General features: G+C 40.8%; 2 protein-coding genes across 5 annotated transcripts in view; one reads left to right on the plus strand and one right to left on the minus strand.

Annotated features, from left to right (window-relative positions):
• ankrd6b (ankyrin repeat domain 6b) overlaps nt 1-17,436 on the minus strand; it is a 79,225-nt gene that overhangs the window by 12,530 nt on the left and 49,259 nt on the right. For all 4 annotated transcript variants that reach the window (XM_085246583.1, XM_085246582.1, XM_085246581.1 and 1 more), the window contains 8 exons: nt 14,808-14,906; nt 9,037-9,135; nt 8,510-8,608; nt 6,253-6,351; nt 3,519-3,617; nt 2,226-2,303; nt 1,770-1,874; nt 620-733 (listed from right to left, as the gene is read on the minus strand). In XM_085246583.1, the coding sequence (XP_085102709.1) occupies nt 620-733; nt 1,770-1,874; nt 2,226-2,303; nt 3,519-3,617; nt 6,253-6,351; nt 8,510-8,608; nt 9,037-9,135; nt 14,808-14,906 (792 nt within the window). The remainder of the gene's footprint in view (nt 1-619; nt 734-1,769; nt 1,875-2,225; nt 2,304-3,518; nt 3,618-6,252; nt 6,352-8,509; nt 8,609-9,036; nt 9,136-14,807; nt 14,907-17,436) is intronic.
• Nucleotides 11,817-13,951, plus strand: LOC146558689 (zinc finger MYM-type protein 1-like). The gene is made up of 3 exons (XM_085246853.1): nt 11,817-12,616; nt 13,041-13,155; nt 13,363-13,951. Exons 1-3 carry the CDS (start codon nt 11,901-11,903, stop codon nt 13,888-13,890), a joined length of 1,359 nt encoding a protein of 452 aa, XP_085102979.1. The 5' UTR covers nt 11,817-11,900; the 3' UTR covers nt 13,891-13,951.

Genomic DNA, 17,436 nt, shown 5'->3' on the forward strand with positions numbered 1-17,436 from the left:
ATAGTTAGATTAATTCCTCTCGAAGATTAATGGTTCATGCTAACACTATGCATCAAGTCTTATGACCTATTGCTCTGCAGTGACCATAAAACTGCAATAGTTAACCAACACTATGTGGTCGTAAGTTATTAATTCATGAGTAACAAGTAATTGATTTTGGCTACAAAAATATCCTGCTGGCCATAAATAAGTTGCAATCGGAATTACCTCTAACCATAAATGTGTCCGAAAGATGCCAAAATATCCCTTCTCTCTATATCTTTCTGTTACGCCTTGTCTTTGTCATTGTCTGTCTTTGTCTGCTGCTTGTGCAACACCAGGGCTGTACACCCCAGGTTTGCTTGGTTTTTGCTGTGCTGTTCTTGGGTCTAGAAACTCATTAAACTGTTTCAACCTTCTCTGCTCTTCTCCAGAGGACAATTTTTCAGTGGTTTTAAATGGTTTTTAAATGGATCTAAAAAGGTGACTCTTCCTGTGACCAGCTGGACAAAGTCCAGGACAAACCTGGGATAGTTTCTTCTGAGGTTAGCCCTCATTACTGGTTACTTTCGCTTTTTTTTAATTTTTTTTAAAGGTTTTTATTCCATGGTTTATTCCATATTTATATGCACGGTCTTACCTTTTTTTTCCGCTTCCTGTTCTTTCCTCTCCTGGCGTTAGACTCAGTTACCTTAGTGTGTTTGCAGGCAGCTTGGTCACTGCTCTGGCTGTCGCCTGCAGCAGATACACTACTCTGTAGAACGAGAGGAAGGTTTATCTAAGCAGGTTCCAGAAACATTTAAACAGTATGAAAGATTTTAAAGTGGACATTATGAGACATATTGTGGATTTTTGTCTTTTCCCTTTTCTTTTTTCAATAATTCAAGTCTACAATTCTATCAAAATCGCAGTGTTCCCAATCGTTTCCTTTGCTATATTCAGTGGAATATTCAGTGGCAAGGACATTTCACGACTGGATTTGTGCACAGGTGGCATCCTATTAAGGTACCACACTGGAATTCACTAAAGTCCTGAGAGCAACTCATTCTTTCGTAAATGTTTATAGAAAAAGTCAAGCATGCCCTGGTGTCAAATTGTATATACTTGTGGCCATGAAAGTGATAGGAACACCTGAATTCAGTGATTTGGATGGGTGAGTGCATACTTTTGGCCAATTCAGTTCATGTCAATTCAGTTTTATTTCTATAGCACCAAATCACAACAACAGTCACCGCAAGGCGCTTTATATTGTAAGGTAAAGACCATACAATCAGACATCCGTCTTTGAGCAAGCACTTTGGCGACAGTTGGGAAGGAAAAACTCCCTTTTAACAGGAAGAAACCTCCAGCAGAACCAGGATCAGCGACAGGCAGCCATCTGTCATGACCACCTGGGGGTGAGCAGAGGGAGACAAGACAAAAGACATGCTGTAGAAGTGTGCCAGAGATGAATAATAACTCCTAATTAAATGCAGAGTGGTGTATAAAAACATGGTGAGTGAAAAGGGGTGAGAGAAGGAGAAACTAATTCCTGGCACACAATGATGTTGGCACTCTTGCTAACTCTAGCTAAAGGATATGATAAAGGCATTGTCCCCACAAAAATATAAAAATCCTTAGGGCTAGTACTGTGTGTGGCCAACGCCAGAGATATGTGGAAACAACCCTGACTCCCCTCCTCCATAAAAAAACATTCCTGCTCATTCCAGTTTTTGCTCACATTTTCCTATTTTTGTGATGAAGTCTACATTCAGTAAGTTTCAGCTACACTGACACTTAAGTATATTTACCTTACAGGGTAGCATCGCATTTCTAGGCACTGACTGAGCCCGACCTTCTGCCTTCAGCTCATCTCTCCTCTTCCTTGCTTTCCTGCCACGCACAAAACTTTGCACCTGAACACAAGAAGACACAATTCATCAAGTATGATTTGTGAATTATATATTGTATATATTGTATTGATAAGTATTGATGAGTACAGTTTTTACTGGCTTTTCAAAAAAAATTCAATTTTAGCTGTTAGTATGTTAAATATAGTTTAAGTGATCTGATTCTTTTTTCTTATATGTTGGGCAGTGAAATTTGGTAAAATATGAGCTATAGTTACTAAACATGACAAATAAACCTAGAAAAGCCCACGAGAAAGAAAAATCACACATCACATTTTCATATACGTGGAAAACAATCAAACTATTTATTATAGTTATAAATTATGTCTGCCTGTACTGGTCACAGTGAGAGTTTACCTGGGGTGCTTTAGTCAGTAGAAGAGCTACTTCTGGGTTGTTGTGTTCTCTGGCCTGGTCCAAAGCTGTTAGACCTGCCTGCAGACACCCAGAGATACAAATCAAGACAGACAAAACATGAGTCCACCTTCAGCTGGTCACAGTTTCCTCTCCATTCCATGCAGACTGGATGTTTTCCCTGGCTTGTGGTAAGCAAATTATTAACTTATTTTCTATCACTGTGAACTTAGCAACCTGTTAGTATTGATGGGATATTTTAATGTACAATCTGAACCTTCACACATTTCGGGGTGGCTGTAGCTCAGGCGGTAAAGCAGGTCAACCCTAAGTTGCTCTCCGATGATCCATTGGAGTATGAATATGTGTGAATGTTAGTACGCACTTCTGCAAGTGCTTGTATGAATGGGTGCTCCAGAAGAGTAGAAAAGCGCTATATAAGAATCAGTCCATTTAACATTTCATTATATGAAATGACATCTCCAAAAAAGGTATAATGACTTGTAATGCGATTAGAGAATTTCCAGCTACTGATGGTCAATTGCTCAAATGCTTTTCAAGGTGCTACCTGCTGCTTCTACAAAGAAATGGTGAATAGCACAGCTTTGAGTTAAAAGCAAGAAGCAGGGACTGGCAGCAAGCTGATGGAGGAAGTGGATGCATTGTGAGACCCTATCCCAAGTCAACCCACTACAATTTCTTAAGACAACTCCTTTTTCAGTTATTTTGACAAGTGAGTGGAAGGAGAAATGATGTAGTCATAGATGTTAATTCCTGTTAGAATTTATCATATTTAATATGGATCTGACATCATTATCAATATGTCTGCCTTTAAAAAAATACTGGCACTCGCCAGTGCTAATCCACAGCCTCCTGTTAGGCATACCTATGGTTTCAATTTCAAAATTCTATGCTGGCTTGTTGTCAACTCATGGCAGTCACAAGATTTTCAGAAAACTTGACCTCTGACCTTGAGGTTGAGTCCCCTGAGATTCTAACTTGTGACAGACAAAGACAATAATGAGGAGCTGACTAAAATGTGATCCAACAAGGACATATTAGTGGCTGGATATAGTTGGAGAAATACACAAATTAGAAAAACTGAGCCATTCCTTGAGGACTAAAGCAGGAACTCATAGAAAATCATAGGCCAACCTCAACTCAAGACATTTTTTATAGATTTCTATAAAACTCGTGAACATTTTAGACAACAGAAAGTGCCACTTATAACTACTATGGTTTTTCAATGTGCTAAAATTAAAGACATGCTTCTCCTGAGTCTACAGAGACACTCACATTGTTGTTGATGCGACTGTCTGCTCCAGCCTCCAGCAGCAGGCGTATCGCCTTCTTATGATTCAGTGTAGCTGCCACATGTAGCGGAGTGTCTCCAGCCTGTGTGCATCACACACAGACATGCACATGAATATGAAACAAATACATCAATATTAAAAACAAAGGAGAAAGGAGTGCTTCCTGGATTTAAATTGTGTCTCTTTGAGGTGCTCTTTGGAAGGGATAAATAGGCTAAATCATCAAAGAACAATCCTTCTCAAATAAATGCACCGTGCATTTATTTGAGAAGGATTGTTCTTTGATGATGTTTGACATAAAAAAGGTCTGTTAGGTAATGTTAATATAAGTTTAACCTTAACTTGAAGATCTCAAACAGATGCCAGTTCTTTATTATTGTGGTCTATTAAACAATGCAATTACTAATCCAATTCCAAAAAAGTTGGGATCCTGTGTAAAATGTAAATAGCAACAAAATGCTATGATTTACAAATCATAAAACAGTATTTTATTTACAAGAGAACATAAAAAGCATACTGATTATTAACTATGAGCTATATACCTGAATAAAAAGGTTATTTCAGTTAACTTCTTCATTTATTAATTTTGATCTTAATATGACTCAGTCAACATAATATCCTCACTCCTCCATGTTAATCTTACCTTATATGATGTATATAATCTCATCCTTAACATGCAAATCCCCACCTTATATGGTTCATTTAATCTACTAGTTATAATTTCATTATATATTTTTACAAGTTCAACTAATATGATATATGTAATCATGTGGAAAAATGTGTCTCCCTTTCCATGAATCACTGCCTTATCATGGAGGAGGGGTTATATTGTTGGGGGGCTTTGCTGCCTACTGGTAGGGTCTCCCATGGAAAATTGGTCCAGGGTGAGGAACCAGACAAAGGGCGATTCAGAAGACCTTGCCAGTACAAGATCAAGGGAACAGCTAAACCCCTTCTCAGGATAGGGTTACTGGGACCCCGCCATGGAGCCTAGCCTGGGAAGGGTACCCGAGGGCAAGCACCTGGTGACCAGGCTTTGGCCTATGGAGCCTGGCCGAGAGCAGCCCAAAGAAGGGACATGGAACGACCTTCCTGTAGACCCAGCACCCACAGAAGGCACTGTGTGCCAGTTGTCAGCCAAGGGCAGAGACCCTGGTGGACCAATTCCAGGTACCGATGCTAGCGCTGGGGACATGGAATGTGGGGAAGGAAACTAAACTACTGCATAAGGCTAAATATAGTTGGGCTCAACTCAATGCACAGCTTGGGCTCTTGAACCAGTCCGGAGTTGCCCTTGGTGAGAGGCAGCAGGCTAGGGTGGGCATCCTGGGATCCCCTTGGCTTGCTGCCTGTATGTTGGTTTGTTTGTTTTTTTCCCGGTGGTAGAGAGGGACTGTTCCCTGTGCCTTTGTGTCAGGGAACTATTCCTAACTGTTGTCTGCACTTATGCACCAAACGGCAGTTAAGAGTACCCTAACACTCTGTTGTCCCAGTGTCAGACACTCATGTGGGGATTTAGGGCCGTACCTCTAGTAGTGTTTTCCATCTTCAAGAAGGTGGACTGGAGGGTGTCCTCCAACCCTCCGTGAACACACTCCCTGGGGAAAATCTATGCCAGGGTGGTGGAAAGGAGAGTCCATCTGTTAGTTGAACCTCAGATACAGGAGGAACAATGCGGTTTTCGTCCGGGCTGCGGAACACTGGACCTAGCCTCTTAAGGATATTTCAGGGTGGGTGTGAGTTTGCTCAACCAGTCTACATGTGTTTTGTGGGAGTATTCTATGGGAGGTGCTTCGGGTGTATGGGGTGTCTAGCTTGATGTTATGAGCCATTTGGTCCTTATAGAACCACTGCAAGAGCTTCATTCACATTGCAAATCATGCTCTGCACCGGAGGGTTCGAGTTAGGGTTCAGGACCGGCCAGTGGAGCACCTTTGGCTCGGGCAAACCAGGACCAGACGGCAGTGCTGTGACCTCTTGCCTGTATTCCTGATGCTGGGGTTGCACAGGGCACACAGCTTGCGGTGCTAGAGCCTGAAGGACACCCATTATCTGAGCCCGCATCAGAACCCAAGGCTGCCAGGCAGCCCCCACCAGCACCTGAATTTGAGCCTGAATCAGCGAGTCCTGCATCAGCAGAATTCAACCCCCAAAAATCAGTACTTGTTGGCCTCAAGCAACCAGAACCTGCGTCCGAGGTTTCCACATCACCAGAGTCCGAGGCCCTCTGACGCCAGCCAAAATAGTCACTTGTAGTGCATTCATAAATGATTTAAGTTTGTCATGAAAAACTTCACTAGGTTAATAAGAAACTGTATTAAAAGTAATCATCAGCACTTAGGAACCAAATTATGCCTGACTGGTCAGGTTGTATTCCTAGGTTTGCGTGTCTGCAATAAGTGGGGCTTAGAATAAAAATATTAACACACTTTATGTCAAATACAGGAATAAACTTGTTCTTTCTGTTGAGTGCATGTATACAGCACCAACTATAAAGTCAAGGCACTTTTTATTATATGGTAAAGACCCTATGATATTACAAAGAGAACTCCAACTATCAGAAAAACAAGCACTTGATTATAGTGGCTAGAAAGAGCTACTAAAAAAACTTCTATAATTCAAACGTGATTTTTTTCACATTACAGGAAAAAAGTTCCAATTAATTTTTCATCAAGTAGCTTTTACCAGAAAAATGCCCCAGTCAGTCCACAACTCACCAAATTCTTCTCTGACACAGAGCAATATGCTCCCAGCAAGATACGAATCACAGCCAGATGATTGTAGCGGGCCGCCACATGTAGACAGGTATCACCTGCCTGCAAGAAATAATCACTGGTAAATAATTTTACAGCATTCACATTCCTCAGGTCAAGGTAGTAAATCTCCCCAAACACAGTGTAAGAGATTTACTACCTTCACTCTCAAAGCAGATACCACACATAGCCTAGGACTCTGTGTGGGGGACCACGTTATCGATGCTGTCCAGCACTTGAATGTTGCTGACAGTATTCAACTTTTTTTTTAAAAGAAGAAAAAACAAGTTCATTTGTTTTTGAAGCTCAAACAATCAAGGTTTGGAAATATATAACAATATTACAAATAGTATATTATGAATAATAATATAACACAGAGCACAGTATGTAGGGCACGCAGCACACACACAAATATAATCCTATTATAAATAATAATATAACACATTAACACATTAAGATTAACTTAAGGCATCTATGAGTCATTAAAGGCATTACCATGCAATAAATGAATCAACTCTGGCCCTGCTATTGTGACAATTCTTGCCTTCTCTGTACCTAACAAATGCACTGTCTGAAAAAGATCAGATCTTTAAGAACAAAAGAGGTCGTATATATTTTTCTTTCAAGTTTATATTTTTTAAATTCAAACTCAAAATAATAATCAGCAGTAGTGATTGTTTTATTATTATTTTACTATTCTATAATTATGGTGCACTTGGATGCTTACAACACAGAGTGTGAACTTTGCTAGGATTTTAAAATCAGTACCATTTATTTGCATGAAAGTTATATCAATAAATATTAATACATGAAGATTGGAAAATTTTTCCACTATACTTTTTTATAGTTTACTAAAACTACTAATAAAGTGCATTTTGCGATGATGAGCATTGAGCTTTGGAGGTTCAGCAGAACACAGTGATTAAGTACATGTCACGTCGGTGTGTGGAGAGAGGGAGGAGAGAGGACCCAAAAACAGGACTTGCAGGCTTATGAAGGCTGTGGACGGTGTTTATTGTGAAGACAGGATAAACAGAATATGAGACGACTGACTGAATGACTGGCTGGCAGAATTGAACTGAACTTACCTGACAACACACAACTGATGATGACAAGACAAGGAACTTAGGGAAATTTAGGGCTTAAATACACAAGTTGATGATGATGATAAGAGACAGGAGAGTACACAGCTGAACTAAATCGAACTAATGACACATGGGAAGTAGCACCAAACATAATGCACTAAGGCTACGTTCACACTGCAGGTCTTAATGCTCAATTCCGATTTTTTGATCAAATCCATTTTTTTTGTCTGCTCGTTCACACTACAAATAAAATGTGACAGCAAACGCACTCTAGTGTGAACCCTCAAAGCGGCCCGCATGCGCAAAAGAAGACGTCACACACAACGCCTCTGTTTAGACCCAGACCAAACAGTATTGTTTGACTGATGGCCCTTAATATAAAGACTTGTTTCAGACTTTACATTTCCCAATTTTGCTTTAAGTTATAAAGTTATTTTGTTATTTATATATGGCCTAATAATTATCCTTATTGCTGTTTTAGAGAGGAGTGGTGCTTCAAAGGATAGCTGCAGATTTCTGTTAGAGTCTGCAGATTGTACAGTACAAATAAAATGTTCACGTTTCTCCAACGCTGTCTTCCCAACAGTTTCACTGGATGGCCAGGAAGCGTTCTCGGGCGCTTTTTCGCGCGCTGATAATTGGCGTCTGTCTTGTGTCAGTGACGTAAAAGACGAATTTAATGCGACATGACCATTCAAACAGCAGTCGCTTTCTAAAACATCAGATATGTATCGGATTCAGTACCACACACGAAAGTGACCTGGGTCGGATTTGAAAATATCGGATTTGTGCTGTTCACACTGTCATACCATGATCAGATATTGGTCGCATAGGATCAGAAAAGTCGAATTTGATGCGCTTTCGTGTGCACGTAGCCAAAGACAGAGGCTAACACAATAAAACAGGACTCAAATGGAAAAAAAACAGTCTCAAAGTACAAAGTGAAAACACTGGGTCAACGAACCAGAAACCCTGACAGTACAAGATCTGCATACAAATTAAGAACACCAAACACCTGACAAACTATCTTTTTCTCACACTTCACTGCCAGAGTGGATATTAGGGTTCCATAGCCTGCCAAATTTAATCTCTGAACAGGAACAACTACCAGACACTTGCAAATGCACATAACTTACATGATTTTTGCTGTCAGGTCTGGATCCACCCAATAACAGAACCTTGGTGCTCTGAGCATGACCATTCTGACATGCAAGGTGGAGAGGTGTATTTCCTGCCTGCAAACAGGAGCAGAGAGAGTATGACATTTACTGGTGTTCCCTGGAGATACTTTTGTTGCAGTGACATATACCATATATTTATATCGTCTTTTTCAGGAAGAAGTATTACAGTATAAAAACTGACTCACAGTCCTCAAGCATTCACAGACTGGCTGTATTGACAAAATTTTAAATAACACAGACAAAAACTAAACACATTTTTTACCAGCGTCTTTAGTAGAAAATGTCTTAATCTATTTTTTTTCCAAGTATAGATTATAGCCCCAGTTTTCTTTATTGCCTAAAGCCTAGTTTTTAATTTCAACGATCAAGCATATCTTTCACACTTTAAGATTTTTGTTATATTTGGTTAACTACAACAATGTTGATTAGAACTTTCAGCTAATGTATTCAGTGCTCTGATCTCAGGTTAAGTCTAGGTTCACCTTGTTTTTGGTATAAACATTGGCTCCAGCTTTCACCAGCAATTTCACAGATTGAGTGAAGCCATGCCAGGACACCTCATGGAGAGCAGTATTGCCATCCTGACAGAAGACAAAAAGGCAAATGAACAACAAACAGATTGATGTTTACAACTCTGTCAACTCAAACTGAAGAGAAGCTTAATTTTATCAAGTTTCAATTTTATTCAATTAAATTTTAGTTATGCAGTACCAAATCACAACAACAGTCACCCCTAAACAATATAAGAGTAGACCTACTAACATAAGGCTACTAACAAAGCAGCAACCACCAAATACCTGCACAGAGTAAGCCAAGTCCAGAGGAGTCAGCTGAACGAGAAGAACAACATCCAGGCAATCAACACCTACATGCTGCTAGCACATTGCTGCTGGGTTAATAAGGTGGCCAAAGAAGGAGATAGAAGCCACTGACAAGAAATTTCCTTATCATGCATGGAGGGTTTCAACTAATGGTGCAACGGATCACGGTTGATCCGTAATCCGAACCGATCTCACTCCACGGTTCGGCACGCACGTGATCCGAAGATTCGAAAAAGAAGAAAAAAATATGTGTATGGTGCGCGTGGTCAGTCTGTCAAGCGATAGCTATGGCCGCCAGCGATAGCTATGGCCGCCAGCGATAGCTATGGCCGCCAGCGATAGCTATGGCCGCCAGCGATAGCTATGGCCGCCAGCGATAGCTATGGCCAGCGCTAGCGGTCCAAGTGGAGGAGCAGAGGAGTTTGCTGTATTTAAGCAGCCCTTTGCTGCCCAATCTGACCAGGCTAAAGCTATTACAAAAGCTATTGGGGTGTTTAGCTGCAGACGGTAGGCTGTACTCTGTTATGCAAAACAAGGGTTTAAACTAGTCAACGTGTTAGTTAACGCACTGACGCCGTGCAGCCCCACGCACAGGAAGATCCGCGGTAACTAGTTAACGGAGATTTGCCGCGTCAATGCAGTTATGGCATTAATGTCATTTTAACGAGATTTACGCTATTTACGCTACACTATGATGAACGTGCTTGAGCCACGCTATGACATTCCGTTGCGCGTCCACTTCAGTGACAAGATCAGTCCAAGCATGTATGAGCAGGAAAAGTTTAAAGTTATGGCTGAACTGTCCCAGGCATCTTCTGTTGCCCAAAATACAAATGGGTGGATCTCCAGGGCAACGGAAAGCTACGTGACCATGACCGCTCATTATATCACAGCGGAGTGGTAGATAGAAAGCCCTGTACTGCCCTATATTGCATCTTAATTTGTTTTTATATAATTGCGTGGAATGATTCTTGAGTTGAATGTTTTTTAATAGGCAAAAAATACTTAAATAAATCTTCTTTTTTTTCTGCTGATCCGAAAATTGATCCGATCTGTGAGGAAAAAAACGTGATCCGATCCGAACCGTGAGACTTTTCATCAGTTGCACCACTAGTTTCAACCCAAGTCCAGCACCATTAGACTGTATGCTAAATGGAAAGAAAGAAGATTTTCAGAACCACTATCCAGAATGAAACAACACAAATCCATTAGAAAGAGTACATCAGAAAGATGAACACAACAGATAACGTGCATATTGACTATCTCAGGCACAGTGGCGGCTGGCCCATAGGGGGCGCTCGGGCTCCGCCCCCCCAAATGTGGAGGAGTAAAAATATATATTTTTAAAAAATTCATCAATGATAGTTTTACTATGTGTGTGCCCATATACAGCCAGGCGTATTTTAACATTTTCACCAGCTGACTCATTAAAGTTCAACCAACAAACGGTGTTTTTCTTCTTCTGGGGCGCTCGTCAAAGCGCCCTTGATATGCAGCGAAATAGCCTATCATTAAATGGTTGCCAGGGGAAAATAATAAATATTTGACCTATCAGCGTCGCTGAATTAAATGGTTTGGGGGCGCTTAAAATTGCGCCCCTGCAGAAAACGCGCGAAGATTTGCTGTTCTAGAATTTTACCTCAGTCAGTAGCCTAAGTGAGCTATAAGGTCAGAGAGAGACGATGGCAGCGGTATTGTTAACGGTTGAGGCACAGCCTCCCCCAAATTCGGTTAGATCGCTTCTAACCTACCCTTTTGCCAGAAGGACAATGGCAGAAAAACTGCAAGTTAAAGAGTTGGGACCTGACAAGCCCGAAATTCAACTAACCCAGGCAACGAAGGAGAAGTCAAAAGCATACAACAGGACTTTTTGTCGGAGTTGGTTCCAGCGCAAGTCGTGGCTGACAGGCTGTGGAGCAGCTAATGCACTTTTTTGTTTCCCGTGCATACTGTTCAAAAGTGACAAGTGTGATTTGACGTGGACACAATCTGGACAAACCGACTTAAAGCACCTCTCCGAACGAATCAAGAAACATGAAAGCTCACGAGTTCATATGGACAACAGTGTAAAGCTAGCTGTGCTAGGGAAAACTAGCATAGCGGCGCAGCTAGATGATGGACATCGGATTGCTTTAAGAAGGCACAACGAAGAGGTAGATAAAAACCGTCATATTTTATCTAAAATCATCGATTGTATTAAGTTTTGTGGTGCTTTTGAGCTAGCAATGCGGGGACATGATGAAAGTGATTCCTCAGACAATCCAGGGATTTTTAGAGGTTTAGTCGACTTGATGGCATCAATTGATCACGACTTGAGGCAACAGTGTTGCATTTTCAAGGTGTTGCCGCAACACCTTGAAAATGCTACTGTATTTAAAGGCACCTCGAAAACAGTCCAGAACGAGATCCTGGATTGCATGTTGGCAGTTCTGAGAGAAAGGATCGTGGAAGAAGTAAAGGCAGCGAAGTTTTTAGCCATTCAAGCTGATGAAACCACTGACATTTCTACACACTGTCAGTTAGTCATGGTGCTAAGATACATTGACCAACGAAACCGTATTCAAGAGCGTTTTTTTGAATTCATCAAGCTACCCAATGCTTGTGCAGATGCAATAGCCAGTGCCTTATCGGAGAGGCTGCGCTTCATCCTCCCCCAGGGACAAGAGAGAAAGTTGATCGCCCAGGCCTACGATGGGGCCGCTGTAATGAGGGGTACCACTGGAGGAGTGCAGCGTAAGATACAGGACATTTATGCTAACGCTCACTACGTACATTGTTATGCCCATCAGTTAAACCTGGTAATGCAACAAGCAACCTCCCACATCCCTCAAATCAGTCACTTTTTTTCCGACATAGCAGGATTCGCTTCTTTTTTTACTAAATCGAGCAAGAGGACTGCAGTGCTTGACGAGGTGGTGGCGCACCGACTTCCAAGTGCATCGGCAACCCGTTGGAACTTCAACAGTCGTGCTGTGAATACAGTGTATGAACATAAAGACGATCTGGTGAGGTGTTTTCAGACCATCCGTAACAGTGAAGGATTTGATGCCCCTACAAAGAGAGATGCCGGTGGTTTCGTGAGAATGCTGGAAGACGAAGCTTTCTGTTTTTTCCTGGCCTTGTTTCACAAGATAATGCCACATGTAGACATGCTGTATAACCACCTACAGAAGAGAAACATCGATTCTGTCACCATCGCAGGGATCACCCAGACATTCATCAGCCGCATGCAGGCTATCAGGTAGGCATAAAAGCATAAATATGTAACCTAGAATAAATGTTAATTATCTATGCATAGATTCTATCAAATTCTCTGCATATATTCTGTGTTCTGTGACTTAAATGTTTAATGGAATTCAGATAATTTTGATTTATATCAGCCTTTGAAGTAATTTTATGAAAAATATTTGATTAAGTATATTTGATGAAGTATATTCCCAGTAATGATTTGATGTAGCCTATACCATAGGCTATTTCCTGAAATTATGGCCAGGGCCTTTATTTACTTGCACTGGTTTTCCCCCAGCCATTAAACCAGGTCCGGTTATTAATTAAATCCGGTAATTCCCGGTAATTAGAACACAACCTTTGTTTGGTTTGTGTTTGGTTAATATATCCCTATTCAGTTTTCAGAAGCCATTAATGAAACTTATGTATTGGATCAGGGAGGCACTTCCTAATCTGGTTGTGGATGAGGAGTACAGGGGACCTGTTCAAGACCCACCCACAAAGAGACGGAGAACATTGGGGGAAGACAGGCAACACCATTTGGCACTGGAGGTAAGCACTAGCTGCTTGGTCTGATTTAAATCGGATCATCAGATAAAATCTAATGACGATGCTGTCAGATGTCATTTGATATAGTGGTCATGACTGTTTTGTTTTGTTATGGACAGATTTTTTTTTTCAGAATAATGATTAACATGAGACATGTGCCAAAGTCTTACCACTGAATCTAACTCTTACCAATTATATATTATTGGATAGGTGTGCGACACCATTATGAGCCATGCCAAGGAGAGGTTTTCTTTCACCAAGCACCTTGTCAGCGCCACTCTGTTGCAAGGAGACTTGTTCCAACAACACAGCAAAAATTTTCCAGATGCAGCACTACAAACCACAGTGGAAGCCTATCCCTCATTGGACAAAGCCAGACTTAAAACAGAACTGTCCCTGATCTACGACAACGAGGAGTTTCAGAGTTGTAGTGGTGCGCTGGCGCTCTATCAGGTTCTGATGGAAAACAACCTTCAAGACACATTCACCGAAACTGTAAGTCTTCTTAACATCCTCATCACCACACCAATGACAACATCAGAATCGGAGAGGTGTTTCTCTACTTTAAAGAGGATAAAAACTTTCCTGAGAAACAATATGGCTCAGGATCGGCTCAACGCTCTGGCTATGCTGTCCATAGAGAAAAAACTCACACAAGAACTTCCTGATTTCAACACCAGGGTCATCGAGAAATTTGCCACTCAGAAAGACAGACGAGCAAAGTTCTTGTACAAATAAGAACCCTTAACCATATTTACTCTCTTTCTCCATCCCTCTCTCTTTCTCTCTTTAGCCCACCCCCCCAATCAGTTTACAGTTGTTGTTTTCAATAGTTATTTTTCATTCATTCAAAAAAAAAAAAAATAAAAATCTGTTCATGTTCATTTTTACAAATCTATACAAATGGCCAGAATATGGTTGTTCATTTTAAATTTAAATTAAAATTGTGTTGTTTGATGTACTCATTAAATGGGTCATTTTAGTCAATATCATAAAAATTGCCCCCCCTGAGATTTTTTTCAGGAGCCGCCACTGCTCAGGCAGCAGAAACACAAGAAAGAAAAGGGGCAAGAAGAGGAACCATCATGGAAGGACAGGCCCCTGGACAGCATGTACCAGCAGTAGATAAAAGAAGTGGCTGATATTGGAGGTCTCTTCTGCCAAAACCCATTTTGGTTGTGTCCACCATTGTTAAAACTTGCTTTGTGGGGGAATTTTCATATTTCTGGAATTTTGTCTCTAACCTTATATAAAACATCTCAAGGTGACTGTTGTTGTGAATTGCAATTATACATTATACAAAATGTACTAAACGGAAACTAAAAAGTCTGAAAGTAGGAAGCAAAAAAGTAATTTAACAGTAAATATGAAGACAGTCAACTTTTTTAAATACTGCTTTGCAGCTTGTTGATATTAAAATACTAAACTCATGACTACAGAACAGGTTAAAATATATATAAATATTTGAAAATATTTATGCACAGAACAAAGCCACTGTATATTTGTTTATTCAGTCTCCAAATTGTGACCATTTAAGTTTATGACTTGATGTGTAGTTCTATAGAAAAACCAAAAGCAAAAAAGTCCAGTTGTAAAGAGGTTCACAGAAAGGAGTTTATTAAATATGAATCTGAAATTATACTAAATGATCATACCTTGTCCTGTCTGTCCAGTGCGCAGCTTTCCTGGATCAGAGCATTGATAATGTCACTGTTTCCCACCACTGCTGCTCTATGTAATGCCGTCTGTTCTCCCTGTCAACAGAAATATAAAGACACAGAACTGACTACTAACACATGGTAACAACACAACACTGATTAACTGTAAAGTGTTTGAGAATCTTGTTACCCCAATTTGCAGTCCTTGCAATGATTCACACACCTCATTCAAATCTATTATTTGAATTTTGTTCAAAGCAATAGGAACTCATATCATTTTAAAATAACAAAACAAGATCATCAGATTTGAAAAATTAACATGCAACCCAGACCCATGAGGGAGGGAGGGATGGATGGCAAGATGGATGAATGGGCGGTCCGTCCATTCATCGTCATCCGTCAATGGATGAAAAGCACGACACATCAGCTATGAACACCATGCAACTGAAATGGAAGACATACCCCATTCCATCAGCTCTGCTTGTTTTACCTTGGGCGTGCAATTGGTTTATTGGCTTTACCATGAGGACTCTACGTGCCTATTACGGAGCCTTCAGTCATACCCTACCTCCATATGTGTACCCATTGCATTGGGCACTATTGCTACATGCTATGTGGGGTGAGAAGATAAAACAGCTAGCAAAAACCCGGGATCCACTAGCTCCTCCTCATTTTCAGAAATCTGGCACTGCTTAGCAATTTTGTTACTCCAACAGGACTTGATTCACAATTTTTAAAGTTACGATATATTTATATCTCTAGATATTTATATATATACACTACTAGTCAAAAGTTTGGAAACACCTTCATTTAATGGTTTGTCCTTATTTTTACCAATTTCTACATTGTAGACACATACTGAAGGTATCAAATATATGAAACAAGATATATGGAATTAACTCTCATCACTCCATTCAAACCACCTACATCTCATCTCCAGCACCAGTGTCTAGACTCCAGGGGGTCCTGCTCTAATCCCCTTCACAGCTGGGGTTCTGTTCTGACAGGACGGGCCAACAGAGTTTAACTGCCAAACATTTATCTGTATTTTGTTAATCAATAAATCATATTCATTCTTTCTAATGATCTGTCCTTATTGAAGGTCAGTCCATCCAGAAAATTGCTAAAACTTTCAATGTGTCCCGACGTGCAGTCGCAAAAACCATCATGCGCTATAACGAAACTGGCTAACATTAGGATCGCCCCAGGAAAGGAAGACCAAGAGTCACTTTTGATGGTGAGGATAAATTCATCTGAGTCACCAGCCTGAGAAATTGCAAGTTAACAGCACTGGAGAGGCAGTGTTGCCAACTTAGCGACTTTGTCGCTATATTTAGCGAGTTTTCAGACCCCTTAGTGACTTTTCTTCTAAAAAAAAGTCGCTAAAAAAAGACGTGAGAGTGCGTATCGCTTTTACTCTCAACAAGCAGCGGGTGCTGTAATGCAGTCAGTTCTTCTTTTACTCTTTTACTCTTATGCTGTTTTGTGGATCACAAGGTTTAAAACTACTTAGAAAAGAATAGAATTCAACTTTATTGTCATTGCACATGCACAGGTACAGGGCAACGAAATGCAGTTTGCATCCATCCAGAAGTGCTTTAGTGATATAGATATATTACAATATATATTAGCAATAATATAGATAAGTGAGTATATTACAGAAATGGGTCTATTATGGTATGTTATAATGTACACGGTATGAAGTATGTTGTGAATATTCTATAACTATAAGTATGTACAGGCTGTAGTGAGTACAAGCTATGTACAGGCTATGAACAGGATATAAATATGAAAAACTATACAGAATATGAAATAAATAACTTTACAGAATCTGAGATACACAGCTATACAGAAATGGGAACTATGCAAGTTGTAAACAGTTGTAGGATTAAAAATTATCGAATGTACAGAACGATTAATTACACAGAGCTATACAGTAGTGCAGTTAAGATAAGTGAGGGTGTAGATAGTTTCTACAGAGGCTATATAAAGTGCTAGTGGTTGTGAGTGGTGGTTCAGTCCATGTTATCATTGTGTGTTTGAGGGTACAGTTGTCCATTGTGGGTGTGTGTATGTTCAGTCCGTGTGTTAACGTGGGTCAGATGTCAGGAGGCAGAGTTCAGGAGTCTGACAGCTGTGGGGAAGAAGCTGTTCCGGTACCTGGTGGTCTTAGTCCGGAGGCTCCTGTGGCGCCTCCCAGAGGGCAGGAGGGTGAAGAGTCCATGTGATGGGTGACTGGGGTCTTTGATGATTTTCCCAGCCCTTTTCAGACACCGCTTCCTGTAGATATCTTTTATGGCAGGAAGTGGTGCTCCGGCGATGCGCTGGGCAGTTTTCACGACCCTCTGCAACGCCTTCCGGTCCGAGGCAGAGCAGTTCCCATACCAGACTGTTATACAGTTGGTCAGGATGCTCTCGATGGTGCAACAATAGAAGTTCACCAGGATGTCTGAGGACAGGTGGTTCTTCCTCAGAGTCCTCAAGAAGAAGAGACGCTGGTGAGCCTTCTTGACCAGCTTGGAGCAGTTGGTCGTCCAGGTGAGATCCTCGGAGATGTGGACTCCCAGGAACTTGAAGCTGCTCACACGCTCCACAGCCGTCCCCTTAATGTGGATGGGTGGATGTG

Source organism: Mchenga conophoros, linkage group LG15 (assembly GCF_057382185.1).
Source record: "Mchenga conophoros isolate Kocher_MC1m ecotype Shallow Benthic linkage group LG15, M_conophoros_male_GT1.1, whole genome shotgun sequence".
In the NCBI taxonomy this organism is placed as follows: Eukaryota; Metazoa; Chordata; class Actinopteri; order Cichliformes; family Cichlidae; genus Mchenga; species Mchenga conophoros.